At 40.6% G+C, this 26763-nt stretch overlaps 1 protein-coding gene across 6 annotated transcripts in view; it reads right to left on the reverse strand.

Annotated features, from left to right (window-relative positions):
- Positions 1 to 1451: 1451 nt before the first annotated feature.
- The window catches only part of IDE (insulin degrading enzyme), a 72776-nt gene continuing 47464 nt past the window's right edge, over positions 1452 to 26763 (reverse strand). For 4 of the 6 annotated variants that reach the window (XM_036438558.2, XM_045581905.1, XM_036438560.2 and 1 more), the window contains 13 exons: positions 25219 to 25341; positions 23075 to 23157; positions 19627 to 19771; positions 17098 to 17208; positions 16874 to 16994; positions 12841 to 12932; positions 11069 to 11180; positions 8164 to 8331; positions 7123 to 7395; positions 5799 to 5860; positions 5090 to 5162; positions 4349 to 4416; positions 1452 to 3686 (listed from right to left, as the gene is read on the reverse strand). In XM_036438558.2, coding sequence (XP_036294451.1) covers positions 3591 to 3686; positions 4349 to 4416; positions 5090 to 5162; positions 5799 to 5860; positions 7123 to 7395; positions 8164 to 8331; positions 11069 to 11180; positions 12841 to 12932; positions 16874 to 16994; positions 17098 to 17208; positions 19627 to 19771; positions 23075 to 23157; positions 25219 to 25341 — 1527 coding nt within the window. In that variant the 3' untranslated portion in view covers positions 1452 to 3590. Of the gene's footprint in view, positions 3687 to 4348; positions 4417 to 5089; positions 5163 to 5798; positions 5861 to 7122; positions 7396 to 8163; positions 8332 to 11068; positions 11181 to 12840; positions 12933 to 16873; positions 16995 to 17097; positions 17209 to 18981; positions 19127 to 19626; positions 19772 to 23074; positions 23158 to 25218; positions 25342 to 26763 lie in introns of all 6 variants that reach the window. The other 2 variants (XM_036438559.2, XM_036438562.2) reach the window with 2 other exon arrangements.

A 26763-nucleotide genomic window follows, 5' to 3' on the forward strand; every position in this document is an offset into this window, starting at 1 on the left:
GGAAGAGACTGCACATAAATGCAATGCACATGTGGTGTCTGAGTGATGGGGTCAGACTGGCTCTTCACACTCCTTTGCTGAATTTCCTGAAGGGTTCCAGACACTCACCACTCCGGACGCGACGGGGAGAGCTCGCATGGACTGAGGTAGCAGACCTGGAGTGTCCAGATTAACCCCGTTGGGTGGTGGTGGTTGGCTACGGGGTAGCCCAGCAGAGGGGAAACAGAGAGCTGGGGGAGAGGCGACCAGACTCTGAGATCTGGCCTAACTCCCCACTAAACAGGCCAAGGTTGGGAGAGTAAGATGGCTTATGTGAAAAGTAAAGTTTCAGAAAAGCACCGGGCTTCCTACTTTGTTCCAAAAGTGCATGAATGGACTTGGTAGCTATTATTACAGGGAACGAGGTGCAGAGTTTAAAGATCTGAGTGGAAGGCTTGCATCTGTGCCTCCAGCCTGATCCTGGACACATGACTTAGCTGTCTGGAGCCTCTTTTCACCTCTGATCACTTTAATCCCAGTCCTCCCACAGCGACATTTCTGTGGAAGGTGGTCTGTGATCTACCAAGTGCTTTCCACTTACAACGTCAAGGTTAATGCCGGCTACGAGCGGTCCAAACTGCTGGAACGTCTTTGAAGAGTTGGACTTGGATGAGAAAAGTAACAACGCAATAGCACCGAGCAGCTCTGCCACAAGGAACAGCGGAGCGCCCGATGTTCAGGGTGACCGGGACAATAAATGAACGTCATCTGACAGGCAGCACGGAACAGGGATCTAGGAGTCACCTGGGCACGGGCCCTGGCAGGGAGCATTGCGAGGGCAGGAGCCACGCTTACACAAGGGAGATCGGAAACACATAAATATTTCAAGAATTTGAGAAGGGGACAGAGGATTCTCACGGGACTGCAGCACCACCGAGCACAATGCTGGGGGGCTGCACTGCCTTCTGTGGCCTGAAACTTCGGGACAAGCAGATCCCCTTCCGAAGTGCGGGCCTGAGCCTGCTGACAAGCACAGGAGCAGGCAGAAAGATTATCTTGAAAGGGAGTCGGAGGCCAGGGCTGCACAGGTATCTGCCTAGCCTGTAGCTGGAGGTAAGATCAAAGACCAGCTGTCGAGGAGAGGAGAGACATTGTTGTTTTTCTAATCTTTTTTTCATCTTCTCTGTAATGCCGGGGACAAATGGGTTTGGACTCTGCCAACACTCATAGCAAGGAGGTCAGCTTCTCACGAGGAGATTCTTAGTCACAAAAACCATCTACTCTTAAGAATGTGAAGCTGACCCATTTATTTGACTAAATCATGCTACCAGGTACACTTAAAACAAAAAATTCACTGCTTTCTGCAGTAGGAACAATGAAAGCAGGAAACATTGTCAAATCAGGATGTTGAGAGGTAGGTTGAGAACTGGCCCGAGAAACAGTAAAAATAATACAAATGCAGACGGCAGAGGTTAAATCCAGGCGGTTTATTGTAAACAGGGTTACCCTAGCACTCCACCACACTGGCTGTGTCACATGCTCTCTCTTCCAGATCAACTAGCTCAGAAGACTTCTAAAATGTCGCAGGGAACTTAGTTTGTCTCACAGATCTTTACTAAGCACTGAGTAAATAGTACCGGGATACAAAACCTGGGTTGTCTGATACTGTTCCTGGCCTGCAGTGTGGACCCACCTAGATGAATCCATTAGTATGCCTGAGTGATCCAGTGGTAGCTCTCGATCCAATCTGGAAACCAGCTGATGCTGGAGCACACCCAATACGAGTCCCTGGAAGACCACACGCCACTCCTTTCAGATTTCTTCATGTGACTCGCTCATAAAAATAACTTGAATTTCACCCTTTTTTGTTTGTTTGTTTGTTTTAACAGGAGCTTAAAGTGACTCGGCTATTCACCCTTACAGTGGTGGACTCGAACACTCACGGCTGATTTTAGATTCCTCTTGTATATACTTGCAGTTCGTTGAAAAGCTGCATAGTCTACAAATGCATAAAACCAGAAGGAAGTGATGACTCACGCACCTTCTGACGGACCGAGACTGGCCTCGCACGTGGAAGCCCGTGAGGGGAGGGAGAGAAAGACAGTTGCAGCACCACGTTTATGTGACGGAAATGGAGCCCCGCTTCCAAAGCAGCCTCCGCAGCAGTGATTATATCACTCTCGCCCCAAATTTAGATTACTTGGAAAATGTGAAAACTGAAGATGTGAAAAGACATGATTCTACAGAAGGAAATCCTGCCCAATGGGCTGGTGTGGAGGTAACAGGTCGCTGGAGAATGCCACTCCTTACTCTGCCTGAGTTAGTGGACAGCAGGGCCTCTGTTGGTACAGGTGCCTGTGTGTGGAAGGTGGTCACAATTTCTCTTGAAGTTTTAATAACAGCAAATAGTTCAAAACAGCTGTTAAAGCTATAGTAACAATTCCACTTAAAATAGTATCTCATGAGAAAAATATTTTTTAAAAGTCCACTGCAGTCATCATTTGTGTGTTTATATGTTTAGATTTACATATAAAAAAATAATGCTTATGGGACTATTAGACCGGCAGTAAAAATGGATTTTGGGGTTCTATGGAGATCATGCTAGTACAGAATCCAAGACTTTATGTTTTTATACCTCCAAAAGGTGGCTTTGTTCTTGCTGCCTTTCCCATTCTACAATGGGGCAAATATCTTGGTTCATATACTCACTGCCATTCGCGGTAATAAAAAGTGACAGGTGTCTACACGAGCTGATGTTGGAAAAGCATGTCACACACTCAGTGGGATCTGAGTTTCACCCTATTTGTACTTGTTAAATACAGTAACATGTTGATGGGGAAAAGTAAAACTGATGGAACACCACAAACCAACGGCGAACAACAAGAATGTCGATATAGTTCAATCAGAAAGAAACAAATCACAGTAATCCTGAGAAATTCAGTTTGGGACAAAATTGATGTAAGATGAGTCTGTTTCTAGCACTATAAAGTAGGGTATTCTAGGGTTTTCCAGCATTTGACTCGTTTGAATAAAAAACCTGTTCAAATTTTATAAAAAGATTAAAACCATGCCTTATGTTCAGCAATTTCACTAAGGAAAGAAAATTGCATTGCTTTGTTCATTATCTGCCAAATGTAATGTTCTCCATTGATTTACTTGAAACCATCAGGTAGAAAGCAAGTTCGAGGATCACTGTTTAAAAAGGTATTACCTTTCTTTCTACCTGTTTGGAAGCCTTTGCTGTCAGCCTAGGCGGCTTTTAGAAAAAAGGTAACATTTTCTTCTAATAAGTAACTATTTTACAGAACAGGGAAGAAAGGTTCTAAAGGAATATCATTCATCATTTTAAGCATTGTTATATAAGGGAGTTTCTCTTAGGAATGAAAATTTTTTTTAAATATTTAAGAGGCATGTATTTTAAAAATACTCTACATCTATAAGATCTTGTAATTTAATTACTCTGGATTTTTAATGTTTCTACATTATGACATCTGACACCATCTCTTTTCCCGTGTGTGTCGCTAACAATGAACCGGAAACTCTTCAAGGGGCCACGACGGGGCCCTTGCCTGGAAGCCGGGATGCGTCCGCCGCCCCCACCACGTGGCTCTTCAGAGCTTCGCGGCCATGAAGTTGACGTGTGGCTTCACGAGGGGGAACAGCGGCAGGCCACGCTTGAACTCGGTCATGTTCTGAATCACTTCAGGCTGCAAAGGAAGTAAGTTGTCTCTTAGTGCCTTTAGCCTGAAAAGCAGACTGAGCAGGGCACAGACAGTTTTCTTTTCATACACTAGTTTCTACCCCATAGATTATGACCTGCTGACCTTTCCTCCCGGGTCAGCAGGTCAGAGGATCTACGCAAACCTGCGGGAATGCCCCCGTGAGATTCTGGGCCGGAAGGAAGACCCTGGCTTTCTCGGGGCTGGCACACCGGGGGCTCAGTGCCAAGACTTCAGCAGAGTGCCAGCGGCGCGTGTGCCCACCCAGCAGGAGCCTGGCTATCTGGCCAGTTTTCCTCTTCCTGTAATTAAATGGCAGCCCTTCCAGACGGTTAAAATGCGCAGGCACTGCGGAAGGGACTGGGGCCAAAGTGGCTGGACATGGCTCGCTGCAGAGTAACCCAACTGTGTAAGTCAGAGGCAAAGGCAGGCAAGAGCAGAGGCTAAGTCTCTGTGCGGCTGAAAATGCAAAGGTATGGCCCCTGGGGCTGTCAGGAGGAGCAGGGGCCTGGCCGTTAAGAGAGACCTAAAGCAGAGGCTCAAACAGCCGGTGACCTGAAGCCATGAGGTCTTACACGTCCTAACAAGCGGCTCCTTCTAGGTAGTAAGTCCTCTAACAGCGCAACCTAACAAAACATTCCCATTCTTACCTGTGGCAAGGGTGGTGCTTGTGACAAATTTATATCATTTTGACACGGGAACTCTCCGACCACAGGACCTATGAGAAAACGAAGGGGTCAGTCAGTGCTTTGCATTGACTGAGACTAGCACACAAGAGCAACTTTAAAAATAAAATCGAAACCAGACTCAGCTCATTGCACAGCTGTACCAGACCTGGTTCGTGTGCTTCTCAGATCCTCTCAGCTGCCTGCTCCCCGAGCCCTGCCTGCTGTCCTGCCTCCTACCCGGAGTCCCAGTGATGGCTCATGATGTTGCCATGGTTACTAATGCAGCAATTTTAGTGCCCAGGTCTGACTTCACTGGACCCTGAAGCTCTGGCCACCAAAACAGCCAAGAAAGCAGCAGGACTTATTGGTTGGGGGCAAACTTGGCCAATCAGAGGCAGGAGACGGGCAGGGCTGAGCAGATGCCCCTCTCCCTCTCCCCTTCCCACAATGCTCCATACAACTTCCTTGGGATGTCCCACCCGCCACTAGCTGTGCTTTCTCACAGCACCGTGGCCAGCCTGGCACTGTGCCACCTGGTCGGCGCTCTCCTCTGCTGCCTCATTCCCTCTCTGTTGGCTTTGCTAGAGCGGACCCCGTCTCCCGCTGGCTCCCCTCTGCACTTCTTTACTTCCTGGTGCTCCGTAAGGACGTGGCTATGGCAAGAGACAGCTACAGGGGCTTAAAAACACACTTGTTTTTAAAAAGTCAATATTCAATACTTACAAGAATCCATTTCTCTGGCAAGAACATGGACAGACACCTTATGTCTCCTGGGGGCATCCACTGCCAACATTTCCTAGGCAAAGAGAATAGCCGAGTCACCTTTCGTCCCACGGAGGGACAAAAAGATGCTCTCTTACAGCAAGGAAGAGTCCGCTTCCTTTCCTTCCTCTCACACTTGTAGTCCTTTATTTAAACTCTACAAACCTTAGGCAAGAATTATTCTCCACTCCATTTCACAAATGCGTCCAAGGAGATTAGGTGATGTGATCAAACCCCTACGCCTAATAAGTACCTCAGCTGGGATTAAAAACGTTCAAAGGTAGAGTCAGTGATCATTTATCTAAAGAAGCAGCCACAGTGGCACCTAAAAGGGTGAAGACAATTTATGGTTGTCAGAGAGTATCTGCTTTTGCTTCCCACCAAATAAGCTCAGGAATGTTCCTTGTGGGCTTAGGGTGGGAACAGAGAGAAGAAACAAAAGGGAGTAAAGAGATGAATCCTAAAGCCATAATGTGCCTCACAGTCCCTGGTCCCTGGGTTCGATATCAATTGTCTCTTTTTTCTAACAGTAATATGTCCAAATTACCCCCACCATAAAAATTCCTTCATACATTCTGCCCAAATGGGTTAAAAGCAGCAACAAGCACATAACATAGCACATACAATATTTCCTTATCGGTCAAAATCTAAATATAGAAACTAAATTTACCTTGTAGAATTTGATGATATCTTCCTTGGTAAGTGTCTTTAAATATGCAACTTCTGTATTGTCTGAAAAAGTAATCATACAATAATTTACTAATAATCCCATGTTAAGTAGCCTAGAATACTATATGAAGTGAAAAAATACTTCACTTCAACACTCCTGAGTTCCCACATTTTTAAGCAATCATCTGCTCCTACAAGTGGTAAGGGAATAAATTTCAAGTAAAATGTTAAGAGGATATCCTGGCTTTCTACATTTGAGCTGTTGGGTTTTGGGTTAGTCATTTCCACTTTTCTGGGCCTCAGTTTCCTCATTTGGAAATTGGGTCTAATGACTATTAACAGGGCTGAAGTGAGAATAAAAATGATAATAAATAATAACAGATAGCTAGGGCACCTGGCAAATGCTCAGTAAAAGGTCAGTACTATACTAGTAGTGAATACAACAGCTTGAAATATTACAGGTAAGGAAACAGAGGCCCAAAAAGATGAGCTGGTCAAGATCTTCAGCTTATCGGTATCAGAACGAGAACACAACTCAACTCTCCTGACTCTCAGTGTAGCTAGCGCACCCCACTGTTATTTCCGCTGGAGAAGAGAGGTGGAAGGGAGCCGGTAAGCAGAGGCTCTGGGGAGCATAGCTTTCCCGAATCTAAAAGCTCTGACACATTTTTGGAGATCCCTAAATTAGGCAAATGTTTGAACACGTGCCTCCAGGGCAGCACTGCCTCAAGGGAGCTGAATCTGCAAACTGTTCTTTTTTTCAGTGTTATGAGATAAGATGCCTACATATCCATGCTCAGAGTCTCAGGGCAGAGTGACTGAGCACAAAAAAGTGAAATAAGATTTATTATTAGTATGTTAATATGAGATACACGTAGATCCAGCTCAGAGAAGAAAAAAAATAAGTTTTCAATAGAAAAGTTAGGTTAAACTAGAGGCCTGGTGCACAAAATTCGTGCACGCATAGGGTCACTAGGCCTGGCCAGTGATCAGGGCAGAACTGTGGGGTAACAGGCAGGGTGATCAAGGAGGCCCTGCTGGCATCCGCCTTTGCTGGCCTAGGGCCTGTGGGCAGCTCCTGCATTGAGCATCTGTCCCTTGGTGGTCAGTGCGCATTACAGCGACCAGTCGTTCCACTGGTGGTCCCGCTGTTTGGTTATTTGCATGTTAGGCTTTTATTATATAGAAGAATGATTTCTTAGAAGTGCTGTGCCCCCACCCCCTCCCAAATCAGTACTAGACTATCATCTACAAAATGATGGCCTCAATGTCCTTGAAAGTTACGTGTACATGCCATGAATGTTGGGGCCCTCATTTTGCCTTACCTCTGTCAAAATTGTACTGCTGGGAGATGATTTCCCCCCAGTATTTAGCACACTCTGCAGATAGTTTCTTTGGTTTGTCTAGTCGGCGAATTGCTAACGCCTGAATGTGTTTTTGGAAGGCCTCATCTGTCATGTCTTCTATGGACTTTTCCATGGTGACTAAGAAAGCTTCCACTCTGCTTTCTAGGTAGTGAGGAGGCTTTTCGGACTGGATGATGAATCGTAAGCCCTGTATGCCATTGGCTCGACGTGGACCACTGAAGACGATATAACCTGAAACATAAACACCAGCCAGTGAGGACCTGGGTATCTGAGACTCAGACTTTAAAAAAAAAAAAAAAAAGTATTTCTTTATTGATTTCAGAGAGGAAGGGAGAAGGAGAGACAGAAACATCAATGATGAGAGAGAATCATTGATCGGCTGCCTCCTGCACACCCCCCACTGGGGATCGAGCCTGCAACCCAGACATGTGCCCTTGGCCGGAATCAAACTTGGGACCATTCAGTCCCAAGGCTGATGCTCTATCTACTGAGCCAAGCTGGCTAGGGCAAGACTCAGACTTTTAATCTTTCAAAAATTATGCTGTCGGAACAAATAAAATCCACTTTATGGTTCTGTATTATTAACCTCTGAAGAAATATGAATAATTAAAGTATCTTCAGGACAAAACAGAAGAGCTCTCTAAAGAATAGTCAAAAAGGTAGCGATAACACTTCCTTTTTAATACAAAAATAAAACAAAAAAGAACCCTACTCATCATTCAGCTCAACATCCCACAACTCCTAGTTATCTGCTGGTTACTCCTTTTCAGTCTATATTAAAGTTATTCCATCCCTGTCCACTGTCCTGGCACTGTTGCCTTTCACATCCAAGTTTCTGATATGAAATTGCTTCCACTACTGAATTTTGTTAAATAACCCACTTCTAGACCAACCCCATGTAACTGGAAATCTCTAGAGATTAAACCCATGTACGACTAACTCCCCTCAACATCTTTTCTAATCTAAACTCATGGTGTGCTCCCCCCGCCCCGCCCTCACCCAGCTGCTCCTTGGTGCGCAGGGTGTTAAAGCAGGGCTCGGAGATGATCTGGCAGAAGAGCTCCAGGAACATGTTCTCCGAGGTGCTCTGCATGTCTGTCTGGTAGTAGATCTCGATGCCACAGTTATTGTGAACTTCATTCCTCTGCTGGTAAACAAACCACCCTTCTGGAAGAGAACAACATGCCCAAACACTTATTTAGGGCCGAGGAAGGTTAGTGTTTTGTTTGGCTTTGAAAAGTTGTTCAATTTGATGTGTGTTTTTTGGCAATCCCAAACTGCAATTAATTTATTAGATTGTGAAACTCAACTCTGGGAATTCTATTTCAGTGATGTGTATGTGGTGGGCCACCATTAAACATGCACTGAATTTAAAGGGCAAAGAACTTATAAATGACTAAGTATTTTATGACTAATTATTAATGCTAAATAAGATCCATAGTTAATAAAATGGACAATGCAGTGTATGTACTAGATTAGAACTAGCTAATACATGTAGAAACCTCAATAGAAATAACACCTATGTTTTAATAACCATACAAAACAAGTTAATTAATAGTTGTGCCTTTATTATCTTGAGTTCTACTTAACTTTTATTCCCACACCCACTCTACAGGTCACTTCCCAGACTCACACCAGTGTGTACAATGCCTGACTTCTCACTGCAGAGAGGAGAAAACCGAGACCCTGAGAAGGGGCAACTTGTCCAAGGATACAAAGTCCAATAATGGACAGCTAGGACTAAAACTCAAAAACACTGATCAACATTTAATCAAAATTATGAATAGACAACTATGCTTTATGATCTGATAACTTTATTTCAAGAGCAATAAATTTGAAGAAGCAAATATACAATGCTTAGTATTTAGTACTGTATGACTCAAAATTTAAGATTTCTCAGACACAGTAGTAATGACAGGGTTGCTCACTCTTCTAGAAGCTAATTTAGACATCAGCAGTGAAGGGCGGAAGGAGAACACAGGCTGTAATCCACCTTCCCATACACACTTCCAGCCTTCTCATACCCATCCCCAAATGTCTCCTTCACAATGTCTAAATTTTTTTCTTTTTAAACTGTTGGTATTGTCCCATGGAGAGTTAGTGAAGGACTACTTAAGATATTCATTACTGCCCTAACTGGTTTGGCTCAGTGGATAGAGCGTTGGCCTGGGGACTGAAGGGTCCCAGGTTCAATTCCAGTCAAGGGCATGTACTTTGATTGCAGGCACATCTCCAGTGGAAGGTGTGCAGGAGGCAGCTGATCGATGTCTCTCTCTCATCGATGTTTCTAACTCTCTATCCCTCTCCATAAAAAAATCAATAATATATATATATTTAAAAAGATATTCATTGCTGATCAGCTGGCTAAATTAGAATGTCTCCTATCAGCTAGCATTTAAAATATATATATATATATATCTTATTGATTTTTTTAAAGAGAGGAAAGGAAAGGGATAGAGAGTCAGAAACATCGATCAGCTGCCTCCTGTACACCCCCTACTGGGGATGTGCCCGCAACCAAGGTACATGCCCTTGACCGGAATTGAACCTGGGACCTTTCAGTTCGAAAACTGACGCTCTATCCACTGAGCCAAACCAATTTCGGCTAACACTAGTATTTTGAGAAGGAGATATCAACTGAGTTATTTGTGAGAATAAAGAAATCTGTGAGGGCATTTGAGAGACAAAAGAGATAGGTCCTAGGAGAAGCTAGAGAAGGCAGGAGGTGTAAAACAAAGAGGTGTGAAAAGTAGATTTCCCTTTGAAATTTTGTTTCTAGGCCTGCATCATTTTGCAACGACTGAGGAACAAGGTAGCATTAGTCTGAGATGAACCATTACCAGGTCTGTGAGAACTGGTCATGCAGAACTGCAGAGCTGTGCTCAAGGTATCTTTGCACATTCAACCATGACATCCTGTGTTCAAGGTGCTTTCGTAGCTGCTCAAATGAGGCAGACACAGGCCCTGGTCTTAAGAAATGTGTAAGCTAACAAAGGACATGGAGATGCACTTCAATCCCAATGCAAGAGAAGGCTGAGCAGCTTCCATAAGGAAAGGTTCAGAAAGCTGTGCTGGGAGGTCAAGGAAGTGATCGCTCTAGCTGGAATCTTCAAAAAAGTGTGGTGGACCAGGGGGCTTATAACATGTGTTTGGAAGGATGAATAGGTTGTAGATGTAGTTCTATGAGGAAAAGGAGGGGTAGGTGAGGGAGAGAGCAACATTTCAGGAGGGTAAAATAGTTGGGGAAAAAGACATAGACCATACACGCATAGGGAACAGCCAATAATTGAGTCTGGCTAAAAAAAAAAACCAACAACTATGCTTTTCATTCCTGATCTAAATTACATCCCACTAGACAATTCTGAACAATATTGAAAATAATGCTTAATGAATTTTTATATCATCAGAAACCATTATTAATGGAAAAGTAATTTGATACTGGAACTCTGCTATATTATTATCTGTTATATTAAAATTCCTCATAAAATAAATATTATTATCTGCACCTATATCCTAAAACTATTTCTGCCAAAGACACCTATAGGCTTCCTATTAGGTATTATAATTCTAGTTTTTATAAATTTTATTTCATGATTCATGATCAACATTTCTTTAGCTTTGTGATATGTTTATTTCCTAACTCCTCTACACTCAATTACCCATCAATTCCATCATTCTCTTTAAAATAATGGCCTACCTCCAATTTCACCTCTTTGGCCCACTTACTGAGAATTTTCTGTCAGAATTACCTATCATTAATCATACCTCTATAAATAGTAGAGGATCCTGTAGTTCTTTACCATAATGCAATACATTACCATCCAAATGAATTTAGTCTTCCTATAATTACCCACAATATTATGTCAAAGTTGTCCATTACCAAAGTTATAACATTTCAACTTACTGTCAGGGAGCTGCACTTCTCTGTACCGAACCAGCTGACTGGGAAGGAGAGGTTTAGTATGAGCATGCTCAATCAGAGTGTCCTCAACCATCTGCATAATTCCTAAGGCAGCCTGTGGGAATACAGGTCACAGTGATTACCAGAGCACAAATGTATCTGGTCTGTGAAAATAAATACAGTATATTGAATAACAGTCCATGCAATATGAAAATATGCCTGTGGCCGAAACCGGTTTGGCTCAATGGATAGAGTGTCGGCTTGGGGACTGAAGGGTCCTGGATTCGATTCCGGTCAAGGGCATGTACCTTGGTTGCGGGCATATCCCCAGTAGGGGTGTGCAAGAGGCAGCTGATCGATGACTCTCTCTCATCGATATTTCTAACTCTCTATCTCTCTCCCTTCCTCTCTGTACAAAAATCAATAAAATATATTTAAAAAAAGAAAAGAAAAGAAAATATGCCTGTGAAATAAACCAGCCTAGTTTACCATAAAAATGGGTTTTTAAATCTTAAATACATTTGGTTCTACTCAAATGGGTGAAAATTGGATTTGTCAATTATAATAGTCACTATGGTAGTAGTGAAAAGAAACAGAGATGCAGATCATCCTGATGCTGGGAAAGGCAATTGCTAAAGCTAGAGGGGTACTGGTGATGGAAAGCTAGTCATCCCGACTGAATGACAGCTGGGGTTACAGCAAAGTAAAGGAACTGAGCATAAGGTTTTTGGGTTTTTATTTATTTATTTATTTATTTATTTATTTATTATTTTATTAATTTTTTACAGAGAGGAAGGGAGAGAGATAGAGAGCTAGAAACATCGATGGGAGAGAAACACTGACCAGCTGTCTCTTGCACAGCCCCTACCGGGGAGGTGCCCGCAACCAATGTACATGCCCCTGACCGGAATCGAAACTGGGACCTTTCAGTCCGCAGACCGAAGCTCTACCACTAAGCTAAACCGGTTTCGGTGTGAGCATAAGGTTTTATTTTTATAAATTACTAAGAACCCTGGCTCTGCCACTGGGAGTACTATTTTGGAGACAGCATACAGCAGAGTGGTAGAGAGGGTGGTCTCTTAAGAGAGATTGCTACAGGAATTCCGGAGAGCTATCCATGTGCTAAATTTGGCCTTTACTATTTAATTTAATCCTAAAATTATAATTTTACAAATAGGAAAACTGAGCACAGACAGGTCAAGATCTTTTCAGAAGATTGCATATCTAGTATGTGACACAGTGAGGATTCAAATCCAGGCTTCGAATTCCACATCATGTGCTCCTAGTCACTATACCAGGGGTGGGGAACCTTTTTCTGCTAAGAGCTATTTGGATATTTCTAACATCCTTCATGGACCATAGAAAATTATCAACTTAAAAATTAGCCTGCTATATTTGGTCAAACATTTAATTAACTCATCCCTATGCCTTGGCAGGGCCAGATCAAATGGTTTTGCGGGCCTTATGTGGCCCATAGGCCAGACATTCCCCACTGTCTTACACAGAATGAGGATCATTTTCCGCAATTCCTTCTGTGATTGCACAAGGCACGCAACAGCAGACACACAGCCATGACAATAGGTCCACAGTTAACCACAATCTCCTATCATTCTGCTTCCCCAGGCCTCCTTCCTTCCTCCATAGAGCAGGGAGGGTTGAGTGAACACTGATGTGCTATTATAACCACATTGTGGTGGTGAACAGCTTTAGACAGACCACGGTAAAGAATCTCTGGCACTGATTCATGAAAGACTGCTAAAACTTTAACCACCCACCTGCTTTGTTATGTTTCCATGGAGAAGGGCTTCAATGTGCAGCCGTGACAGGAGCTGAGGTATAAAGGCCTTAAGGCGAGGAAGGGTGACATCTGTAAAGTGTAAGAAATACAGACTCTACTTATGAGGTGTTTAAAAAAAAAAGTTAACTTGAGACTTATACAAGAGTTCAGAATTCAAAAATAGTAGAGTTCCTGTGTGCCCTTCACCCAGTTTTTCCTAATGTTAACATTTTTCATAACCACAGTACAATGTCAAAACTAAGAAATTAACACTAGCACATACTATTAACTAAAATATAGACTTTATTAGGATTTCAATTTTTCCACTAATTTCTCTCTTCTGTTCTAGGATTTAACCTGCAATCCCACCTCGCATTTAGTTGTCATGTGTTGACAGTTCCTTGGTCTTGTCTTTAATGATCTTAATACTTCTTAAGAGCATTGTTCAGTTCTTTTATAGAACGACCTTTATCTGGGTGTGGCTAGTGTTTTCTCAATGATTAAATTGAGCTTATGTCTTACTAGGAAGAATACCACAGAGGTGCCATGCCTTTCTCAGAGCATCGCCTGGAGGTTCATGATGCTGTACACTGTAGTACTATTGAAGTTAACACTGAACACTTGGTTGGGTGGTGTCTGCCAGATGCCATTGCTGTGAGTGCACTATTTTATTCTTTTGGTTATAACTGAGTAACTCATGTAGGCTCTTCAAGCAATTATGAAAAGCCATCTGCTTATCAACGCTAACTTTTCCCATTGTAATTAATAAAACAATTATTTTGGGAAAATAATTTGAAACTATACAAATATCCTGTTTATCCTAAACTTTTACCTACTAATGTTAGCATCCATTGGTGTATATTGCCTGTATCAATTACTATTATGGCATTCTAATAGTGAGTTTTCTACTCCCCACTTTCCTTCTACATGTACTGTCTTAGTTCTTCAATAAGGAAGAGTTATTCCTTTTCCATTAGGACCATATTAGTAATTGCTACAATGGATGCTAAAATTAAGTGACTAAAATGTAAAGAGAGACATGGAATTAACAAGTGCTTACTACTGGCCGACATCTTATAGATGTTATAAACTGTAAAGTGTGTGCTATTATCCCCATTTTAAAGATGAGAAAACTGAAATTTAGAAAATACACATTTCCTGACCAAAATCATCAAGCTAGTAAGTTGCAGAGCTAGCACCTGATCCTTGGTCTAATTCCAAAGCGCACACTCGTCTTTCTCCATCGCACTGCCGAAGGACCCTTCACCTCCTTAGCACTCTCTGCAGGCCTACTCTCTTTGCCTCTACTGAAATGATCTCATTACATTCATGCTTTGCCACTAGACTGGAGCTCCCCAATCAAAGAAACCCATTATAAATTATCTTTTTATTTTTAATCTCAAGCAACCTGGTGCATCGCAGGTAGTCTGTAAATACTGCTGGACCACACTGAACTCTGAGGTCCTTGCTATCCCATCACCTGAATAGCTGACCGGCTTAAGAGTCAAAAGGGAGCCAGCCTCTCTCATGAGCAGTCTCCAGAGTAAGCCACAATGACATTACTGGATTCTCGTATGTATGTATGTATGTATGTATGTATGTATGTATGTATGTGTGTATACACACACACACACACACACACACACACACATATAAAACAGAACAGAATGGTTACTCATTAAAGAATTTCAACTAAAAAAGTGCTCTTTTCCTTTATAAAATATAATTTAGGAAAGTTTCACATGCTTATGAGATACTAGTATTTTAGAGCTTATTCTGCTTAAGATTCACATAACATCTGACCCAGAAACTAAAAAACTTCTGCATTTTGATCATTCTGAATGCACGTTGTTTCTTGAAAAATGTTATTTAAAATCAATTATGTGGTTATTATGGTGTTCTGTTTTTTTTAAAGGATCTCATTCTTTTGTTTTATTTTTTTTAATATATTTTGATTGATTTTTCAAAGGAAAGGAGAGGGAGACAGAAACATCAATGATGAGAGAGAATCACCTATCAGCTGACCTCTGCACACTCCCCACCAGGGATTGAGCCCACAATCCAGGCATGTGCCCCCAACCGGAATCGAACCTGGGACTCTTCAGTTTGCAGGCTGCGCTCTATCCACACCAAACGAGCTATGGCTGGTTGTTGTTTTTTCAAAAGGCAAAATTCTTGCTATTTACTGGATGTAATTATTTTGAAGAAGGAAAAAAAAAAGGCATATTAACTATCCAGATTAAAAATGTACCTGTTTCAACAACAAAAGAAAAAAATGTATATAAGAAAATACCCAGCTGGTATGGCTCAGTGCTTGAGCGTCGACTTATGAACCAGGTCAGGGCACATGCCTGGGTTGTGGGCTCAATCATAGTGTGGGGTGTACAGGAAGACAACTGATCAATGATACTCTCTAATCATGATGTTCTGTCTCTTTCTCCCTCTCCCCTTCCTCTTGGAAATAAATAAATATATATTTAAAATACAATGTATCTGTTCTAGTGGTAATGAATTTTATAATCTGTACACCTACCCAATGCCTGAGGCAACCAATAAAGTGATTTTTCAATACCTGTTCTCCTAACTTGTCAGTGAAGACATCGAAAGCCCAATGTTACATAAGAAGTAAGGACTTCCATTAAAAATTCAACAGCAGCCAATACCAGTTTGGCTCAGTGGATAGAGCGTTGGTCTGCGGACTGAAAGGTCCTGAGTTCGATTCCGGTCAAGGGCATGTACCTTGGTTGCAGGCACATCTCCAATAGGAGATGTGCAAGAGGCAACTGATCGATGATTCTCTCTCATCGATGTTTCTAACTCTCTGTCCCTCTCCCTTCCTCTCTGTGGAAAATCAATAAAATATATATATATATATATATATATATATATATATATTAAAAAAAAAAATCAACAGCAGCCAAAACCGGTTTGGCTCAGTGGATAGAGCATCGGCCTGCAGACTGAAAGGTCCCGGGTTCGATTCTGATCAAGGGCATGTACCTTGGTTGCTGGCACAACTCCAGTGGGGGGCGTGCAAAAGGCAGCTGGTCAATGTTTCTCTCTCATCGATGTTTCTAACTCTCTATGCCTCTCAATTCCTCTCTGTGTAAAATCAATAAAATATATTTTTAAAAAAATCAACAGCAATCTTTTTCCTTATGGCTGAGCATGTAGAAAGATTAATTGGTAAAGTAACACCAAGAAATGAAAAAGATAAAATAATAAAGGGTGATGTCAATCTTCATTCTTTTCAATGAAGGACCCCTAAAAGTAATTTCATTTCATTCACTAGGCATTCATTAGACACACATGAGCATATAAAATTATATGAGATACTAAATAAAGAGGATAAAAGGCATAATTATTACCCTCAAACAATTTACAACTTTCAAAGAAACCTATGAAACTAGACTTAAAATTTTAGAAAAACAAACAAAAAAAAGATGACCCTTTAGTCTTATAATACAGTTCCTAGTTTTTAACTGAACTAAACTGATGGACAGATGCCTAAATACTCCCTACAGGGTAAGATTTTCAAACCTAGTAGCCCTTTCTCCTTTTCTGAAAACAGCATTAACAAGGTAAGTGCTTTGGTCAAAATATCTTGTCATCATGATCTCATTCATCTAGGGGAAATGATGAACAACAAAGGCTGATAAACAAGAACAGACCCAGAGATAAGGAAGCATGGATCAGACTGTCAGAACTCGGAGGAAGGGTAAAGGATGGTAGAGATAAAGGGGGGAGGGATAACAAGGTGTGGGAGCATGTGTGGGGAGGGGTGTGGGATGGGAATGGGGGGATGAGGACAATATATGTGATATCTTAATCAATAAAGAAATTTAAAAAAAAATCTTGTCATCTGCAGAAATCTATGAACAGTTCTAATTAACTGCTGTTGGTCCAGGTTGAAAACAACAAATATGAGTAAACTGCCTGAATACCAAAGCCACTTCAAAGGTCATCACTGTTTTCATAAAAAAGGAAAAACTGAAGGAAGTATTAGGCTATCAGTAGAAACAGAGTCTCACCATCCAAAGCTTCTTTTAATTCATCTTTTGTCCAGGCCACCTCGGTCATCAGGAGGCGGAGGTAGTACATGGCGTGCTGGTGAGGTTGTTCAGCGCGGAAATTGTTAAGAGATCGCATATACTAGGGAATGAAGACATGGGTTCATTAATTTTATAAGTACTTTAAAAATCACTTTGTGGACAAAAAAACCAACAAATTATAAAAATAAGTTCAGAAAACTTACTGCCTCTTTGATAATTTCAAATCTTTTTTCATCAATCTCAAAAGTAGCCATTTTCTCAATAATCTTCTTTAGCAAAATTGGCTGCTTGTCATTGTAACCTTTCACCGAGAGCTAGAGAAAGAGTTCAGGGTGTTAAAAGTCTAAAAATATCATAAGCTTGATTTGTAAACATTCAGAAAATCCCCAAACCAAGAGCTTTAAAATAAAAGTGAAATAAGAAACTCAATTAATTTAACTTTCCATAAGTATAACTTAACACTTAGGAAGATAACATTAATTATCGGTATTTACTAATAACTAAAAGCATGATTTTGCTTTTCTTAAAACCAACAGTAGGAAAACTCATCTGATGCCCATCTGTGGCAGCACACACCATATCACCAAAATTCAAGTTCTCATAAAGTCTAGATTAATTATAAAATATATTTTAAGTTTAACCTTCAAAAAATATCTAAGAAATGGTTGGCTTAAGGGTTTTACAGTACGGTAAGAAAAATCGCAGGAGAGTGTTATCTACAAACTATTAGATCTGTCCCCATCTTGTTCATATTTAAATATTTTTTAAAAAACTATTTGGAGAAATCAGGCAGTCCCCAATTTTTTATTATGTGGCATTTTGCCACTTTTCTCATTCAGTGTGATCCAATAAAGATCCATACGTCTCACCACTTGCTTGCGGGATGAGTTCTGCTGATGTGTCAAAAGCTAATGGCAAAACAGATGTGTAGGGAGGATACACTGGATTTTTGCCTTAGGACAAGTTAAGCGTAACAGTTAGAAAAGTGGGGGTGCCTACTGTCATATTTCCACAAGGTGGCACCTCCTACAGTAGAGGTTATCTACCTCATGAAAAACGACAGGCAAGAACCTCAGCAGAATTGAAGGTGTGCGGCCATGGAAAGCACTTCACATGCTGTGGGAACTAAAGTGACAATTAGCGGAAAACCCATTTTGTCACAAACAACAATTTTTTTATATGAATGGTAATGTGCTACTAAAACTCAACAGTCAAAAGTAAACAATGGATTATTACTTTTCTATTTGGAGTTTATTTTGATCTCTGACTTTCAAATTTCCCTGGACTCTGAGAATGGTTAGATTGTATACATAATTATACATTAAACAAAAGTTAACAGAAAATTTATTTGTGTGAAGAAAAAAAGTTGCTGCAAAATAAATACAAATTTAAAACCCTAAAATCTTTTGTATAAGAACTTATAAAGAGAAGTACACAGCACATGCTCTCATTTTAGTTGTTAGTAAAACATATATTTTCAAGAAAAGTGAAGTTGAATGTGTGCCTAAGGGGATGTTAATTTGGAAATGAAATATAAGTTTGGAAATATATCACAAACAGTGTCAAGAAAGGATCTAGTGATTTCTTAAGAGTGCATTTAACAATGATTATTTTGAAACACACTTAAAAATGGTTAATGAAGCATGCTACAAAAAAGTGAAATGAAAATGCCACAAGTATCTAAACACAGGGATTTTTTCTATTGTCAGCAGAAATAAAGGATGCTTATATATAAATAAAACTCAAGCAGCACAACAATAGCTATGGACATCTTGCACTTACAGATGTTAATATACTCAAACACATGAAAAGAACAACATGGCTTTCAGAATTAATATGTTAAGCATTTGAAGCAGAGGAACATGCAAGTGAATGTAGCACACATACTTGTTCACAAGATGCACTAAACTCTACTAAACCATTCATTAGTGTAGCTAAGACTAATCTGAGTTCTTCAATCATTAAAAAGGTGCAAGGAAAAAACCGTCAATCTTCTTGTTTAAAAATGCAGAAGTTAATAGTTTTCTCACGCTCAACACAATGCTTAAACGCTGTGGTGCCTTTTCTTTGGTTTTCATTTTACTTACAAGTATTGCATTCATCCCTGATGCAATGCCATAGCTCAAACCTGAGAGGCGTGCTGCATATGTATACTCTTTTAAATCATCCTTCAATAACCTGATAAACAGGTATGTCATGTTGCAATGGAGAGGATCAGCATAAATGTAGCGACTAACAAAAAGAAAAACAAAAGAAATGCTTTGATACCTCAAGCAGTGACATGGTAATGAAGAAACATGACCGAAGAGTATGGATATGCAGCCTCATGATCTGAATGGCTAGGGAAATAGTACAGGCCAACCTTATGTTTTACAATGGCAGCAAGACGTCATTCTCTGTTGTCAAAGACCAAGACTTCAGATATAGAATGGGTAAGATCTAAACCTAAATCAGGGTCCAATTTTGTTTGAGGAGAAAAACGTGACAATCTGATGAAAGATGTTAAAAGAAAAAAAATAAAGAAATCAAGGAATATTGGCATAAATATGAATGGTAAATTGCTGAATACTTAAAATAAGAGCTAACTTAAAAATTAAATGAGATAATATGATTAGCCGTAAAGATAAAATAAAAAAAAGAAATTAAATCATACCCTCAATCAAAAATGCTTCCATCAAATCAATGCAAAAAAAATGTTGATGAGTGGAAGGCTCTAAGACGTGGGTACTTACATACATCCCATAGATGGTATTTTGGAGGTCATAGCTCAAGCCTGCTAGCTCTGCTGCATATGCATACTCGTTGAGTGAGTCTTTGAGGAGCTCAAGGTACAAATAGGCCATGTTACAGTGCAAGGGGTCCACATAAGCAAATGGGCTGGAAGAAAATGTTGACAGTAAAATAGCTGATTTATTACTTCCCAATGTGACATGTGGCCTTTCGAGATGGATCAAGAAACTGAATACCGATTCATATACTTTCCTGAAGAAAGGGTTTGAATTCTTGAATCTGTCTCTTCTTCTCAGGAGGAAAAACACAAAGTCTAAAAAAGAAGTCTGAAACATGCCATGTGTGATGGAGGCGAAGAGGGAGAGGAACTGCTTACCCCAGATGGTGTGACAGAACTGACAAGTTAGAAGGAGCTGAGCCAGCCAAAAAACTACACTCCGGCCAATAGGAGGCATGGCTGAAAGATCTGATTCAGCACTGGCATGTCCCTTTCTCCTTCTAAAACCAAGCCACACCTTGGTGAACAGGACTATATGATTGAGAAGTTTGTGTGCTACAATTATATAAACTTCAAAGAGAAAAACTGTGCTCTGGCTGGTGTGGTTCAGTGGATTGAGTGTCATCCCAACACTAAGAGGTCACAGTTCAATTCCCAGTCAGAACATATGCCCAGGGTTTGGGGCTCAATCTCTACTAGGGGGCATGTAAGTGGCAACAGGTCAATGTTTTTCTCTCTCCCCTTCTCCCTTTAAAATCAATAAAAACATCTTCTTTTAAAAAAGAGGAAAACTGAGATCTGTGAAAATGTTTGGTTATCTCTGAGTTTCCCACAAGCCAATAAAGCTAGAATAAAATAATTAATTTCTACCATATAACTGCAACAAGAACTAGAAGAAGAAAAAACTAAAATAGAAAAAAATATAAATAAGAGCAACAAAAGAAATAATTACAGAGCATGTGAGCTAAGTAGGACTACAACGATCACCTATTTTAAAACTTCATTTCCCAATTAAGAAACAATTTTCTTCCTGTCACCTGGGCTGGTAAGCAATAGAGTTAGGATTCAAATTTAAGTCAAACGACTTATGCATTTGACTGTATGACACTGCTTACCTTTAAGAGAAGCAACAGACTCCTCCATTGAACACACTTACTACATGCTTACTATAAAGCTACGCTCTTCGCTAGCTACTGGGAAGAAAGAGGGAAGAAATCAGGCAAAGTCCCTGACCTCAGAGTTCATAGTCCAGTTGAAGGAGACAAATAATAAACTTAAATGTGATACACATCAGGTGGTGATGGTGCTATGGAGGAAAATTAAACAGGGGGCCGAAACCGGTTTGGCTCAGTGGTAGAGCGTTGGTCTTCGGACTGAAAGGTCCCAGGTTCAATTCCAGTCAAGGGCATGTACATTGGTTGTGGGCACATCGCCAGTAGGAGGTGTGCAAGAGGCAGCTGGTTGATGTTTCTCTCTCATCGACGTTTCTAGCTCTCTCTCTCCCTTCCTCTCTGTAAAAATTCAATAAAATATATTTAAAAAAAAAAAAAAAAGAAAGAAAGAAAGAAAGAAAATTAAACAGGGGGAGGTGGGACAAGAAGATTGCTAAGATAGTTATAAGGTGCCATCTTGGCCCAGAACTGAAGCAAACAAAGGAGCAAGCCATGGGAATATCTGGGTAAAGTGGAGAACTTTCAGGCTGAGAAAACAGCTGGTGCAAAGGACCTGAGGCAGGTGCCCGAGTGGCTTATTTGGCAACAAACCGAAAGCTTCACTTTCTCTCTAGCACAGTACCAAATATAACTAATGCACTGACAGAAGAGCCAGCATTTTTATCAAAAACTGATAATGAAGCAAAAACAGGGGTACGATGCTTAGCCACTTAGAGAATTAAAATCAAAGGAGAAACTCTAGTTCTACAAACATCCTCCATCGGGAAAAATCTAAGTAAATGCTGTGTCACTGAACTTTTTAAAGTGTTATTCATGATGAGTTTTAGGCAGAAACTTAAGGCACAATTCACAAAAGCCAAGACATCAAAACAAGAGAGAGTCAACGGAAGGGCTCAGCCCCACAGGCACCCATGCACCTTTCTTAGGTGGAAGTGGAAAGCTAGACAAAGCCACGTCTGGGAGCCCAAAGCCCCATGGCAAGCTCAGAATGCCATTCTAGGGAGTGTCCTAAAGGCTATGTCCACAGCAGCTGTGTTGGTGAACTGGAGAGGGACCTAAACTAACTTTTAAAAGAGAACATGAAAATAAAATACAAAAAAAAGGAACATGATTCAACTGAAATGCTTAAATTCTAATTCATTTCTCAATTTGAAAAACATTATTTTGTAATCAGATGCTATACGCTTAAATATGGATCATAGTTTTAAAACCTATAAGTATGCACAATATAATCTTATTTCTGAAAAGATTAAAAAGATATATACACACACAAAATTCCTACCAGAATGTACAAGAAACCTAACAGTGTGTGCTTTTAGGAAGACCAGAACACAGAGAGGACTGATAGGAAGCAGACATTTTTAATTCTAAGTTGCTATATAGTTTAGAATATGCAAAAAAATATCAAATGGTCTCTCAAAAGGTATTCTGAAGCCAAATGGGAAAGTACAGGCATACATCTTTATCACTCTTCACAGACGTTAAGTTGTTTACAAAAAGGCAAGATGCTCCTCCACCAGCAAAGAGGCAACTTGTTCTATTATGATATTTGTTTTATTGCGATGGTCTGGAACCCAACCCGCAATATCTCCAAGGTATGCGTCTAACCAAACCAGGAATAGAGAGAGCAGTATCTGAGGGTTCCAGATAATTAATGGGATGGATGAGACTCCAGATCATTTAGTAACTATTATCTCTTCTTCCGGGAAAGTTCCAGGAATACAAAACCAAATCCATCCCAAATTACTTAAACTTTCTTTAATGAAACTTCTGGGTGAGTCTATAAGTCTCCCCAGATTCCGAAGTCCTAAAGGTTAGGAAGGTCCTGCTAATAACTAATACAGATTATTTCCGTTAAAGGGTGTATCCATCAATGGAAAGGAAGAGTTAACTACCAGCAGCAGCCTTCTGTTGTCTAGGCTAAGTAACCCTAATTCCTTTTATTTTTAGACATGGGTCATCAAGGAACCAAAGAAAACGTTTAGAAAGTAATTGCTGCCAAAACCGGTTTGGCTCAGTGGATAGAGCGTCTGCCCGTGGACTGAAAGGTCCCGGGTTCGATTCCGGTCAAGGGCATGTACGTTGGTTGTGGGCACATCCCCGCTAGGTGGTATGCAAGAGGCAGCTGATCGATGTTTCTCTCATCGACGTTTCTAGCTCTCTAGCTCTCTCCCTTCCTCTCTGTAAAAAATCAATAAAATATATTTAAAAAAAAAAAAGAAAGTAATTGTTGATTTTTGGAAGAAGCTTTATAGCTATCGATAGATTCATCTTACATACCTGAAAAATTCAAAGTTGAAACAAGCCTTTGGCAAGAAAAACTTATCATCTTGTTTGAACCAGAGTTTGCTCATAGCTGTATCCTGTAATGGAGAAAAAATTAGTTATGGAAATATAGGCACATTTGGCAAAAATGTTCAATCAAATCACCCTTCAAGAAAGGAGGACAAAGGCAATTAACAATATAGAGTTCTGTTCTGCAGAGGCTGCTGTCCCCTGGCCTCGAAGTCTACTCAGAGGGTCAGCAGGAGGGAAGTGAAAAGAAAGGACTGGCGATTCCAGCAGCAGACAGAAATCACCCTTTTATCTCCCTGGTTTAACAAGATGAGGACACAGGAGAGAGAGAGTCAGTCGGAGAAGCCAGTAATTACTGCCCTGTCCCTGTCTTTCTGGACCTGGGGGGACAGAAGGGGTTCTGAGTGTGGGGCAGCCAGCCTCCAAGGTGGGCCAACAGTTCCCTGCCTACCGAACCAGAGTTGTCAGTCTGACCAACAGAGTACAACATGGTATAACAGTGATGGTATAACATCTCCGAGATTAGAAGTGGCTTCCATCCTGATCACTCACTTTCCCTCTAGGATCACTCACTTTGGGAGAAACTAGGTGCTGTATCAAGCAACTTTATGGAGACGCCCATGTGGTGAAGAACAAAGATCTGCCAAAACCCACTCAACTTCAGCTCTGGTTGCATCCTGCAGCTCCAGTTGAGTCTTCAGGTGGCTGAAGCCCCAGACAACAGCTTGAAAAAGGCCTTGTGAGTGACCTGGAGCAGAACTACCCAATAAGCCACTTCCAGATCCTGACCCCCAGAAACTGAGAGACATTAAGTGTTTATGATTTTAAACTGCTAAACTTGAGTAATTTGTTACCCAGCGATGATTAACATGACCAGGGATGAACAAATAAGATACTATTTTGACTCTCTACTTCATTCATGCTATATTAAAAATGGCCTTAGATGTTCACTTGAAACTGACAAGAGATATAAATGGTTCTCCTTAATTTGCTCTGAAAAGGCCTATTAAAAAAAGAAACTTTTAAAACTTGAGAGGTAAACAAGTTTTGCCTTTCAATAACCTAACCTATAACTCATTAAAATATAATTTTTAAAGAAAAATGGTTGTCTTAATAATAATGTAATTGCTTCAGCTAAATTAAAATTCATATTCCTAATCACTAATTCTTACCTCACTGAGTTAATGAGTGGTGGGTCATTTTAAGACAATAAAAAGAGAAAAAGAAAAAAAAGATTTATGTCTAGGGTGGTGAGTTTAGAAAAAGTTCATTTTACAGTTTAGAAAAGAGAATGTGCTGTAATAATTTAATCCTTTTTCTATACAATTTTTACTCAAGGTGTGAATTAACACGAACATTCTGAAAACAAAAAGAAAACCCATGGCTCAAACACCCATCCCACTTGGCTCCATGAACTTCATATACCACTCAGTCAAAAAGAGAGCTGCTTTCGTCAAAACCGGTTTGGCTCAGTGGATAGAGCGTCAACCTGCGGACTGAAAGATCCTGGGTTCGATTCCGGTCAAAAGCATGTACACTGGTTGCGGGCACATCCCCGGCGGGGGGGGGGGGGGGGGGGGGGGTGTGTGCAGGAGGCAGCTGATCGATGTTTCTCTCTCATCGATGTTTCTGGCTCTCTATCCCTTTCCCTTCCTCTCTGTACAAAATCAATAAAATATATTTAAAAAAGAGAAAGAGAGAGAGAGAGAGAGAGAGAGAGAGAGAGAGAGAGAGCGCGCGCGCGCGCGAGCGAGCTGCTTTCAAAGGCAGGATCTTCCAAGCTTAGAGAGTCTAACTTTCATGATGCAGGTCAATCTACTACCTCATTGGATCTTCAGTGAATGTGAAAAAGAAGCTACTATTTTTCAATAGCCTGTGGTTAAGTCCAGACTTTCCATTTTTGTTCTGTAAAGACAATTCCCCAGACTCAATGTTGTTTAATAGTTTGTTTGCTTTAACATTTCTGGCCTTTTAATGTTTCTTATTATTCTCTCGAACTTTTCTGTCACCTCTTTGGATGTGAGCCCTCAAAATCAGCATAGCACCAAATGCAAGAAATCATCTCTCTAGGCCCTCCAATGGAACAGGTCTGTCCCCTGAATTTTAAATCATTGAGTCAAACATATTACCTTAATAAGGGAAGGGTATGGTGTTGCTTCTTTTTCTAATGATAAAATCTCAAAATTCGTAGGAATAAATTCATTCTTCGTTGGAAGTTTAAATTTCCCATTCAAGTCAGCATTTTGCCATTTCTGGGTGAATAATTAAAGACACAAGCATTTAAAACAGTCATTCTACTTATTAATATCCAGTCAAATATTAAGGGAATAAATGTCAGACAGCATTCTTTTCCATAATAAGGAGACTACTCCCAAGACCTATTGACAACTTTTTATGAAATTTGAGTTGGATTCTCCGGTACTAATCAAGGTTTTATACTCACCCATCTTTCCTCTTTACACATTTCCAAAATGACCAAATAAGGGTAAGGAATTACCTGAGACTGAGGAACACTGAGAGGCTAATTCAGGGGTGGAGAACCTTTTTTCTGCCAAAGGCTATTTGGATATTTATAATGTCATTCTCAAGCCATACAAAATTATCAACTTAAAAATTAGCCTGCTACCTTTGGTCAAACATTTAATTAGCTCACTCCTAATGCCATGGCAGGGCCAGACCGAATGATTTCACGAGTCTTATACAGCCCTGGGGCTGTACATTCCCCATCCCTGGGCTAATTGGTCTACATACAGACCACGTTTGTTGCAGCTTTTTAAAGAATGAAAAATAATCTGTAGAGGGTATTCCCAACTGCTAGGTAACAGGCTACTGATATAAGAGTTAAAATTTCAGCTACACTAAGCTACTTGCATGTGTAGCCTGAAAGCTAAGGACTTGTTCACTTCAGTCCTTCTTAAAACCAGGCCCACACCTTTCCCAGAGGACCAAGTGAACTTTCAAGTGAAGCAGTAATTCAAGCTCAAGGTTAAAGACACAGTTGAGACTTAAGTCTGGATTGTGGGACAGGGCTGACACAACCTGCAGCTTGGATCTGTTACATGGGCTAGGGCCAAAAGCTCAGTGGGACAGAGCACAGGCCACTGAACGACTGAACGTTGAACTCTAATTTATAAGACTTTTCATATTTAAAAGGAAAGAAAAGGCCAATAATCCGAGTTCGACAACTTGGTCTCCAGATGACGTAGCACAGCCTGGCCGCCTTTGCAATTCTATTTTGGTCCCTGCATTTGTGTCTTTTGGCACTGGGATAGTGGGGATGCTGGCTGTATTATTTATAAGTAGCAACTTCAGTCTCCAGAAGGCTGAATGATAGGAACTGGTAAACAGTTAGCAAGCAATTTCACCACTGAAATGTGTATGTTTTTTAAAAATTACTATTCAGGGAAGATTGTCATGGTCAGAATTTGGTGAAAAGGGTTCTCTCTTATTTTAGAATAGTTCAGACCAGCACTATTTCATAGGATATTTGCTTTCCTCATGAGTTAGCAAGATGGGGCTCCAGTGATCTCCTTCTGTGCTGTGATTATGTTAGAAGTTACCTGTAACGATTTTTTTTCTTAAACTATTTCTCTTTTTTCAGTATCGTCATTACACAGGTACATTTAAGAAATGTCCAATACTTGAATTTAACTAGAATCTAATCATAGTGAAGC

Source organism: Pipistrellus kuhlii, unplaced genomic scaffold, assembly GCF_014108245.1.
Source record: "Pipistrellus kuhlii isolate mPipKuh1 unplaced genomic scaffold, mPipKuh1.p scaffold_m20_p_15, whole genome shotgun sequence".
NCBI lineage: Eukaryota > Metazoa > Chordata > Mammalia > Chiroptera > Vespertilionidae > Pipistrellus > Pipistrellus kuhlii.